Source organism: Macrobrachium rosenbergii, chromosome 34, assembly GCF_040412425.1.
Source record: "Macrobrachium rosenbergii isolate ZJJX-2024 chromosome 34, ASM4041242v1, whole genome shotgun sequence".
NCBI lineage: Eukaryota > Metazoa > Arthropoda > Malacostraca > Decapoda > Palaemonidae > Macrobrachium > Macrobrachium rosenbergii.
Window position 1 is genome coordinate 10,790,159 of NC_089774.1, and position 12,219 is coordinate 10,802,377.

Here is a 12,219-nt window from a genome sequence, read left to right on the forward strand (position 1 = left end):
AGCGTGTATTAGATTATTGTTGTGCTAGTTGGCTCGTTATCTCAAAAAGTTTTGTACGGATTTCAATGAAACTTTGTATGCGGGTAGGCCGTAGGGAGAGGCAAATTCAACAGGATTTTTGAATGATTCCAGATACGGATATGGTTGTAATCGTAGATCAGGGTTGAGAGAGAGAGAGAGAGAGAGAGAGAGAGAGAGAGAGAGTGTGTTAAGAGTCAGGTGAAAATCTAGATTCATTTTTATGTCAATTTTTTTTTATGTTAAGATTCTGTACATTATTTAGCCAAATTGCCCACTGTGGAGAATCTTACCCACAGTGGAAGAATATTACCCACTGTAGGAGAATCTTACCAATTGTGGGAGAACCTTATCCACTGTGGGAGAATCTTACCTACAGTGGGAGAATCACACCCAGTGTGGAAGAATCTTACCCACTGGAGAAACATTTACCCACTGTTGGGGCGAACATTACCAATGGGCACCAATGTTATCAACTGTGGGAGAACATCACCCACTGTGGGCAAATCCTAGACTGGCCCAAGATTGAAATTAAGATTACACCTCTTCCTCACGCCATCTTATATAAACCTTTTTTTACTTTACCATTTTACCCTTTTTTTTATTGACTTGCGTGTTTGCATGAGAGAGAGAGAGAGAGAGAGAGAGAGAGAGAGAGAGAGGGTTAAAGGAATGGTTTTTTGCTCACTTGCAAAGGCTGACCAGCTTCGCTTGGGGCCAGGGGCATAGGTCATCTCTCTCTCTCTCTCTCTCTCTCTCTCTCTCTCTCTCTGTGTGTGTATGTGTGTGTGTCCGTAACGTTACATCCTTCCACTCCCAGGCAGGATATCCTATAAATGCAGGATATCCAGCTCTCTCTCTGTCTCTCTCTCTCTCTCTCTCTCTCTCTCTCTCACCATCTGCACTTCCTTCTAATTTTGCTCATATTTCCTCTCTTTCTCACCTGTTTCCTGTTTCCTCTTATTATTATTATTATTATTATTATTATTATTATTATTATTATTATTATTATTATTATTATTATTATTATTATGAAATCAATAAGGTTACTGTGTCCGCCATCTTGGAAATCCCACAAACAACTTTATTTCTAAATATTACTCCTTTTCCCTCAGTAGGAAATTGAGGGGTGAGGAGGAGGAAGGACTTCTCCTCACGTAGGACTTCTTCCTACGCCCTTAAGTTCTAAGGATTCCTCAGTTAACTGTTTCCTGTGGGAGAGAGTTGCCAGTTCGTGTTTTTTTTTATTTTCTTTGAAAATAAATTTTTTTTTTATTTATGAATTTTTAAAAATTTTCGAAGATTTTCGAAAGGATTTTGAACTTGGATTTTATTATATATATGTTTTGGATCTTGGCCACTGTGGGAAACAGTTGCCAGTTGGTGTTTTTTATTTTTTTTTCTTTGAAAATAAAAATTTTTGTTTCATTTATGAATTTTTAAAGTTTTTCGAAGATTTTCAAAAAGATTTTGAACTTGAATTTTATTAATATATATGTTTTATATATTTCATAAAGACGCAAACTGATAGTAATTATAATTATAATTGGATAATATTATAATTATAATCATTATTAAATATTATAATTATAATTACTATTAGATATTATAATTATAATTACTATTAGATAATATAATTATAATTATTATCAGATATTATAATTAGATATTATAATTATAATTATAAGTAGATAATATAATTATAGTTATAATTAGATATAATTAATATTATAAACAGATATTATTATTATAATTATTATTTGAGAATTGATTGATAAATAATGTTTTCGTTCCTGTAATTATTATTTTTATTATGTGGGGTGACGCATACTTATAAATAATGAATAAATAATGATGTCTGTAATTATAATCTTATTAATGATGATAATAATAACGCCGTCATTATTAAAATATGATTAAAATAACGCCAATTTTTTCGTCAAAAAACTAAAAATAAAAACAGAAGTTTTAAACAAACTTAAAACAACGTATGGTATATGTAATTATAATAATGCAATAATGATTTAGTAAAGGCCGTTATTATTGGAATAACAGTGAAATAACGCCAATTTTTTTCGTCAAAAAAGATAAAGATTTTAAATAAACATATATATAATAATACTAATAACGATGTTAATAATGGCCGTTATTATTGGAATAAAATCAAAATAACGCCAATTTTTTTTTGACGAAAAAAGCTATAAAATTTTAAACAAGAGTAATTATAATAATACTAATAATGATTTAACAACGGCCGCTATTATTGGAATAAAATAAAAACGCCAATTTTTTTGTCAAAAAAAAAAGATAAATTCTCAAACAAACGTCATTATAATACTACTAATAATGATGCTAATAACGGCCGTTATTATTAGAATCAAATAAAAATAACGCCAATTTTTTTCGTAAAAAAAAAGATATAAAATTCTAAACAAACCTCATTATAATAATACTAATAACGATTTAATAACGGCCGTTATTATTAGAATAAAACAAAAATAACGGCAGTTTTTTTCCATCAAAAACCAAAAAAATAAAAAGAAAATATTAAAGAATTGCAAGTAGAAAACTCCACCTAACTCCTCCCCTTTCCTCACTACTCCCTCCTTCCCTCAATCTCCAACACCTCAACCCACTCCCTCCGGCCCCTCTCTCTCTCCCCCCCTCACCAGGCGTCTCTCACCTGTCCAGTGGTCGAAGCGAGAGAGAGAGAGAGAGAGAGAGAGAGAGAGAGAGAGAGAGAGAGAGAGAGAGAGAGAGAGACCAGTGAAGTCAGTCTCGCTCGAACACTGGTCAGGGAAAGGTGTCGTTTTTCCATCATTTTGGGAACCGACACGGGTCATTTTAGCACGTGTTTTATTCCTATGTTTTATATAATGAATTTGGGAAGTACGTAAGGAATAAGAAGGAAAAGAGAGAATTCCGGAATGCCTAGATTTGTGTCTTATATATACAAGAATTCGTGTCTTTGGGAGAACCTTGTATGGCAAAATATTCATATGAGAAATGTGCAAAAAAAAAATTGTTTTATATAATGAATTTTGGAAACATAAGGAATAAGAAGGAAAATAGAGAATTCCAGAGTGTCTAGATGTGTGTCTTATACATACAAGCGTTCGTGTCCTTGTGAGAATCGAGTATGGCAAAATATTCATATGAAAAATGTGCAAAAAAGTGTGGTAATGGTGCATAGTATTTAGAAATGGTGTTTTATATAGTGAATTTTGGAAACACGTGAGGAATAAGAGGGAAAAGTGAGAATTCCGGAGTGTTTGGATTAGTATAGATATGTGTCTTATGTATACAAGTGTTCGTGTCTTTGTGGGAACCGAGTATGGCAAAATATTCTTCCTGAAGAATATTTTGCCATATGTATATATACGTATATGTATATATATGCCATACATAATTCTGTATACATATGTGTATATATAGATATATACAGTATATATATGTATGTATGTATGTATATATATATATATATACATATATATATATATATATATATATATATATATATATATATATATATATATATATATATATATATATATATATATATATATATATATATATATATATATATATATATGTATATACACAATTTGTACTCACAAGGTCAAACAGTTTCTTTTCAGTCACGAATCGACCTTCCTTCAGTACTGGAACCTCTAATTTACCAAATTTATCAATTTTATCTTTCGGTCTCGAATAACTTAAAAAAAAATATCGATATTTAAAATATATATATATTTTTTTTAAACTTTTGAAATTTTTATTTATGAAATTACAGAATTTTTACAAAATTTTTTAGAAAGTCTTGATTTAAAAATAATTCAATTGATTTTACAATAAAATAATTTATTGAATTTTTGATTTTTATTGTGATTTTTAATGATTTTTTAATTTATCTATAAAAAATATATTAGATTTTTGTGAATTTTATTGAATTTTTCAGAACATTATTCGCCATTATATAATTTATTTTTATAAATGTCGATTTTTATATTTATTTACGTAAATTTTTCAGAGTTTTTCATTATATTTACCTTTCTCATTCACTAATTTTTCATTATCCTAAACACCATCATTATCATCATCTCTCAGGACCTATTGTGAAATTTCATCAACAAATCGATGAATTATGAAACAAAAGTAAAATGAATGAAATTAATGAATTATTCTCCTTGAGAAAACAAAGGGAATTGAAGTCCTTTATCCTTGATATATCGATCATAACCACAATATATCGCTCAATGGACATATTTATTCCAAATCGATCGATTATGAAACAAAACAATGTCATATAAATGTAATCAATTGTCCTCTTTAAGAAAACAAAGGGATGAGAGTCCTTTTTCTCTTAAACTATCGCTCGTGTTCAAAATATATCGTTCACTTGAGGTATTTCCTTCTGCGCCTGCGCGGCTCAGGTCGTGACCGAGTGCCCGGCAGAGATTAGGGGTTGGGAAATTGAGGGCTGGTGTGAGAACGAGAGAGATGATACCGAAAAAAAAATATTTTGAGTTTTTTTTTGCTATTTAGTGTTTTTTTTATGTAGATTCGTGTGGTAGAGTTTTTTTTGGAGTTTGAAGAAGGAAATTTCAGCTGGAGAGAGAGAGAGAGAGAGAGAGAGAGAGAGAGAATTAGCTGTATGTGTGTTTGTACTGGTGTCATTTCTGTCATTTCTCTCTCTCTCTCTCTCTCTCTCTCTCTCTCTCTCTCTCTCTCTCTCTCTCTCTCTCTCTCTCTCTCTCTCTCTCTCTCTCTCTCTCTCTCTCTCTCTCTCTCTCTCTCGGGAGATATAACTCCTACAAAACCAATATACAATCTCTCTCTCTCTCTCTCTCTCTCTCTCTCTCTCTTCATAACCTTGAAACCCAAATGTAATTTGAGCCGGACGCCACAAGAGTTAGGTAACTTCAGGGCAGGAGTCCCCAAGGATGGTATCCTATGTCCGAGGATAATTTAGTAGGATTTGCACCTTTTCTGAGAGAGAGAGAGAGAGAGAGAGAGAGAGAGAGAGAGAGAGAGAGAGAGAGAGAGAGTTGCGCAGCATTTTTCTATCTCCAAAAAATCCCTAAACTCAATCAGCAAAAATTAATGATCGAATCAAATGAAACTTGATATTATTCACACCACGACTCATGGACGCCAATCTAATTAAAAAAAGGACACGCGCGCAGCTGCGCTCTGCGGACGCGCGGGCGCTCACTGCACGTCTATTTACTAAACCTTTCAGGCACGTCACTGGTGCACGTCACCGGTGCACGTACACGTCAAAACCGCAAGAAAATGAGCGGATCAGTTTGAAAATCTGGGCACCTGTTGGCTCGCTACCTGAAACGGGAAGGAATGCTTGGTCCATATTTTCGGGTGTTTTTCGAGGTTAGGGGGGCCAAATCTGGTCTGTGGGGCTGTGGGAATATATGTCGGATGTGTGGGGAATCTGTGAGGGTGTGTTTGAAGTCTGGGGGGAGAAATCCCCCACAATAAGCGTATATTGTTGGGGTTTGAAGCGTGGAAACGTGTTATAGAAGGGTCGGGGTGGGCCATATTTTGGGTGTTTTTAGGGGGTAAGGTGGGCCAACTCTGGTCTGTGGGGTTGTGGGAAGATATTTTGGATGTGTGGGGAATTTGTGAGGGTGTATTTGAAGTCTGGGAGGGGAGAAATCCCCCACAATAATCGTATATTGTCGGGGTTAGAAGCGTAGCAACGTGTTACAGAAGGGTCGGGGTGGGCCATACTTTTTGGGTGTTTTTAGTTGGGTAGGGGGGACAAATCTGGTCTGTGGGGCTGTGGGAAGATATGTTTGATGTGTGGGGAATCTGTAAGGGTGTATTTGAATTCGGGGAGGGGGGAGAAACCCCCCACAATAACAGTATACTGTCGGCGTTAGCCGAAATCAAATTGAACAGGTGAGCGCACGTACAGCGCATGCGCGAATGACGTCATCGCATAACCGCGGACCTGCTGGGCCGTATAACGGAATGACGGAGTAATTTTCGCTTTGATTTATTGGCTGAAAGTTTTTTTTTATTTATTGATAAATCAATTTATTACAGTTATTTATGGTCGGTCTCCGTAACAAGGGGAGAGTTTATTGATATATTCTCTCTCTCTCTCTCTCTCTCTCTCTCTCTCTCTCTCTCTCTCTCTCTCTCTTTCTCAAATGATTGTAAAATCAAACTGACTGATATTGATAATACATCTCTCTCTCTCTCTCTCTCTCTCTCTCTCTCTCTCTCTCTCTCTCTCTCTCACATAAATTTTTTACACTCTGTTAATTCACCTAAGCTTTAAATTTGTTTCTTATTTACCTGTATTTCAGAGAGAGAGAGAGAGAGAGAGAGAGAGAGAGAGAGAGAGAGAGAGAGAGAGAGAGAGAGAGAGAGAGAGAACTGCAATATTTCCAAACAACTGTCGATCCAATAGACACCTGTTGCTGTTTATTGGTCACCCAATAAATTGCAATAGACGAGAGGCTTTTTACCAATCATTCGGTCTTTGACATATGGAAGAAATTAAGGAGGAAGAAATTGTGGGAAGAAATTGTGGGAAGAAACTGATGGGGAAGAAACTGAGTGGAGAAATTAAGAGGGAAGAAATTAAATGAAAAATTTAGGGGGAAGAAACTGATGGGGAAGAAATGGTGGGGGAAGGAATTTAGGGAAAAAATTAAAGGAACTCTGAGGGAAAAAACTAGTAAAGTTTTTTCAGATTTCTATTTTCGACAAAAATACCTGAGAGAGAGAGAGAGAGAGAGAGAGAGAGAGAGAGAGAGAGAGAGAGAGAGAGAGAGAGAGAGAGAAAGTGTAAATTTTCTTCCAATTCTCAAGCATTGTTTACCTAAATAATAATAATAATAATAATAATAATAATAATAATAATAATAATAATAATTATTGCATCTGATATCATATAATTATAAATATTTTGTTTGCAGTATGCAAATTATTTACGATTTTTTATTATTGTGTTGTCCAATCTTTCCACTTTCTCTCTCTCTCTCTCTCTCTCTCTCTCTCTCTCTCTCTCTCTCTCTCTCTCTCTCTCTCTCTCTCTCTCTCTCTCTCTCTCTCTCAAAATTCCCATAGGAATTTCACGGTAGATCAAACATGACTAAGGTGATATCAAACCGTGGGAACTAATGTCTTTAGTTCCTGAGAGAGAGAGAGAGAGAGAGAGAGAGAGAGAGAGAGAGAGAGAGAGAGAGAGAGAGAGAGAGAGAGAGAGTAAGACGTCTCCCATACAAGTATCTAACCTGTATAAGTACAGTCTAGCTTCAATTTTCTTTGCTAAAGAAAATTGAAGCTAGACTGTACTTATACAGGACAACAATTATGTAAACGTGGAAACCGTTGGGAAATCAGGATACCCCCAGACAAAAGGACCCAAATAGGACCCGGAAGGATACCAAACAATGCAGGATAATTGAATAACTACCAGTAGGATGCAACAAAAGCCCAGAAAATGGGCGGAAATGAAAACAGTGGGAGCGAATGCCTGTGAATGCTAATTGGTGGTCAGTGGGTATTTTTTTTTAGAAGAGTTACCCATCGATGTTTGGAAGCCCTGAATCCCGTTTTCTTTCGGCTTACATCAAAGAGAGTGGGTCAACCGGTTTCTGCTTTTCATTTCCTGTGATTTTTGTGTCTTTTTTTGTGTCAGATTTGTGTTTTTGTCGATTCATTCTTGTGCCAGTGGCTAGAAATTTAATTGCATTTGTTTGGGAGTGTTGTTCTTAGTGGTTTAAGGCGTTCCTCTAATTGAAATTTATTAGAAATTTGACATAAATTGGCTGAGTGATTTTGTATTTTTTTTTCTTTGCACGAGGAAAAGTATAAAGAAGGTACAGCAGTTTTTTTTAGATGTTTTTGTGTTCTAGTTTGATAATAATGATAATAATGATAATAATAATAATAATAATAATAATAATAATAATAATAATAATAATAATAATAATAATAATAATAATAATAATACATTTTGTAAGTTATCTGACTTCAAAAATATATTAATCAATTATTTTTAGAAGTAGGAATGATCTATCTTTATACAAAGTGTCTTTATAATAATAATAATAATAATAATAATAATAATAATAATAATAATAATAATATAATTATAATATATTTCCTGACTTAGAAAATATCTTAATTATAAGTAGTCATAATAATAATAATAATAATAATAATAATAATAATAATAATAATAATAATAATAATAATAATAATAATAATAATAATAATAATTCTTACTTTTAATCCCACTTCGTTGACCCAGAACCCCAGAATAATCTCTTTATGGCCCTGTTACGGCTCTGCCACCGAATTTTACGGCCTGTTTAAATGGTTCTTTTGGTCTCTGTTATGGTCTGAGACCAACTTCTCATTAGCTGGGTCTCACCTGGACCTTGGACAAAGTCCTGTTTATGAGATAGATTCAAAAATAAATCATTTTAAGTGATTTTTTTTTTTTTGCATATTTGTATGTGGGGTCAGTTTGGTTTCGTGTGTATAAAGCTTCTCTCTCTCTCTCTCTCTCTCTCTCTCTCTCTCTCTCTCTCTCTCTCTCTCTCTCTCTCCAACCAATGACAAGTTTTATAGACAATTCCTACTAAAGATTTTAGCTCATACGTTTCTTGTATATATATATATATATATATATATATATATATATATATATAGAGAGAGAGAGAGAGAGAGAGAGAGAGAGAGAGAGAGAGAGAGAGAGAGAGAGCTCATTAAATGTATGTTTCTGCTATGTATAATGTATTAAGTATTAACAGCAAATGAGTCTACCCTAAAGTTTCCAAAATAAAATTAAAAAAAATAACAAAAAACTTCTTTGAAATATTTTGAAGGTCCCAAAAAAGTGATAAATTAAAATACGATTAAAAGATATGTATTAAAAGAAGATTATTTTTGAATGGCCCCCACAAAAAAAAAATAATTGAATAAAACTTTTTTTACGGATAAAATCCCAACATTCATTGAAGAAAGAATATTTTCCCAGAGCCAAAAATAGCAAACAAATGGAATCCAAAATTTAAAAAGTCAACCAGGAAATCCCCAACGTGTAATTGACTTATCACCTACAAGATGACATTAATTCTGAAAGTTGTAATTCTTAATCAAATTAGAAGGGACTGCATGCACAATTTACAAGCAACCATTGTCTTCTCCAAGCACTGCTTTCCCCAAAAGTGTCACCAGAGAGAGAAAGTTAGGAATGGAAAATGTGGGAAAGTTTTTTGGGAAAATAAACTTTGGAGCAGGTAACAGCAGCAGAAGCAGGGTGAGAAAGAGAAGCAGGAATAAGCAGAGATAGAAATGTGTTAGTAACTACATTCAGGCAGAATTAGCAGACGTGGGTAGAAGCAGACGGCAGCAGAAATGGGTTGATATAGACCTGAATAGAATTGAAATAGATTCTGTTTCCCGAGAGAGAGAGAGAGAGAGAGAGAGAGAGAGAGAGAGAGAGAGAGAGAGAGAGAGAGAGAGAGAGAGCGAGAATGTCTGTAGTCATCTCAGGTGGCTATCTTTCTACAGGTATACATAGCTAACGCTATACAATTAAAATGGATTTTGTCTAATAAGAGAGAGAGAGAGAGAGAGAGAGAGAGAGAGAGAGAGAGAGAGAGAGAGAGAGAGAGAGAGAGAGAGAGCCATTTCACTTCTATAGGTAGACACATGTAAGGAGAGTTACTAATGATAGATTCAGTCTCCTGAGAGAGAGAGAGAGAGAGAGAGAGAGAGAGAGAGAGAGACTGTCAAATCATCTCAGTTAGCTAAATCCTTTCAATTCCTCCTATACATCACCTCGCATAAACAGACCAGGAAATGAAATAAACAGCTGATTCACACTTTGTGTGAACAGGTAACATTCCTGTCATAAATCACCATCAGCTTTCCCATAATTAAGTCAAGACTCCTTGAAAGTAAGTCATGATTATGACAGGTAATAATACGAAGTCGCCCCGAGTAGAAAGTCTGATTGGCAACCCACGCGCGAGAGTTGCCACAAACCGCCAGTCATTGTTTGTAAGCAGGGAGGTGGTTGGTCAGTGTAGCAGTGGGATGCCAGCGAGTGCCAGGGAATGGTCTCGTGTGAGAAATTTGATTGGTCAGTGGGACGTGAAATTGCCAGAGAGTGTAATTGGTTGGGAAAATTGTGGGTTTATTTTCCTCTCTGTCTCTCTCTCTCTCTCTCTCTCTCTCTCTCTCAACTTTGGTAGGAAAAACTGCATTACTTAACTTAGTGTTCATATATATATATATATATATATATATATATATATATATATATATATATATATATATATATATATATATATATATATATATATATATATATATAACTTTGGTACCAATTACAGGAAAAACTAAAACAAATTGTGAAGTGAAATAATTAACGAAAAAAAAACAATTTGACAATAAAAAAACAACAAACATTTAACACCAAGAACTCAGAAAAAAACAAAAGAATACTTATAATGTTTGTATTAAATATATTTGAAAAATATTCCCGAGAGATTTGACAGAGATAAGTCCTTGAATGATACGTGTACCTCTGTCATGAGGATCAAAGATGGAGGGTCGAGGCACAAGAAGAATTACCATGGATACCTATCGGTGAGTCAGTCTAAAATTGTTGATGTATGTCAGTGGTTCCAAAGCTCACTTTTTCAGTGTTGTGTTGAACTTTTTTGGCGGGAAATTTAGTAAATGGAAGCTTATTTCTATAGATTTATTCACCTTTTGGATGAAAATTGAGTAAATAGAAGCTTATTCCTATAAAATCAAATTAAAGGGATTTTAAACATTATTTTGTGAGTGGTCTTCAAGAAAGGTATTTTGCTTAAGGCCGAATTATCAACAAAAACTAACCCTTTATTCATGATTTTTGAGGTCCATGAAAATGCTGACCTCCTTTTGACCTACTTGTCATATTTTTACAAAAATAAATGTCGTTTGTATTTTTCTAATGATAATGAAATTAGCTTAATTGAAAACTCGGGTAAAATTACCTGGTCCAAACTGTTCCCTCACATTGATTGCTAATTACAGGTAAGACAACTTTGTACCCAAAAACAACCTATGTTCCTGAACACAAAATTCGTAATTGTTAATTGATTTAATACTCTAAACTGGCGTCACAGTGACTGTGGCCACACAACTGGACAGTTCATTGAACCGGTGTTTCATTTCCAATTGTAGGCCAATGACACCTCACTGGGAATGACTCGTGGAAATGAAAATGAAAATGATTAATGAGATTGAGATTTTACAGCAGGGGTCATTAAGCTTAATGACTCCTTAACTTTCTCTGGACTTTTTTTCTCTTGGCAGTAATTAGGTGAATATCGGGTTTATGCTGTGTGTTCAGTATGTTAAATTATAATGTTACTGAATGACTGACGAAATTCTTTTTCTTGTGTATAATTCATTTTTCAGTTCATTTATTCATTTTTTCTTGGTTTCATGATAATGATTTTTATATCCATAGATATTTTTATTGAATTACTGAATTTCATTTTTAATCTTTCTTGATTTCATTGTGAAAATTCTTTTGTTGCCAAAAATATTCTATTTTTATTTCTGTAAATATATTCATGTAAATTTTTTTTTTTTTACTTGAGATTTCAAATTTCTGTTCCTATATCCTATAACCTCATTTGTCATTTCTGCGAATTCAGGCTGAATATTTTTTTATGTTCCATTCTAGGCAAATAAATTTCACCCCCAAAATTTTTCTTACAAGTCTATATTAATTCTCAGCCTATTCATAAACAGAAGAAAATGTCTTTGTAAATGTTTTAAAATAACTTTCTAATTTCTTTCTCTACTTAAAAAAGTATAAAGGTTTTTGAAAGTAATTTCTGTCCACAAAAAAATATTTCAAAATTTTCGATATTAATTTTTAATTCTGAAATTATTAATTTTTTTTTCCAGTCGACACTCCTCCCCTCTGGTGGTCCAGGGGGGATTCGCCCCCGGGTGGACAAACTCCAAACTTTGGAGGCCAAAGTGAGTATTTGTGGAAATTTCTCTCTTTGTAAACCAGTAATTACTAATTACAGTATGTGTACATACGTATATATATACATGTATTTATACATACATATATATATATATATGTATATATATATCCCAAGAAACAGTTCATCCAATCATATGATGTTATATCACTACCAT

At 33.6% G+C, this 12,219-nt stretch overlaps 1 protein-coding gene across 1 annotated transcript in view; it reads left to right on the top strand.

Moving 5' to 3' along the window:
- The window catches only part of sprt (PDZ domain-containing protein sprite), an 80,284-nt gene that overhangs the window by 47,404 nt on the left and 20,661 nt on the right, over positions 1-12,219 (top strand). Inside the window, 1 exon segment of the mRNA XM_067133896.1 lies at positions 11,977-12,051. Coding sequence (XP_066989997.1) covers positions 11,977-12,051 — 75 coding nt within the window.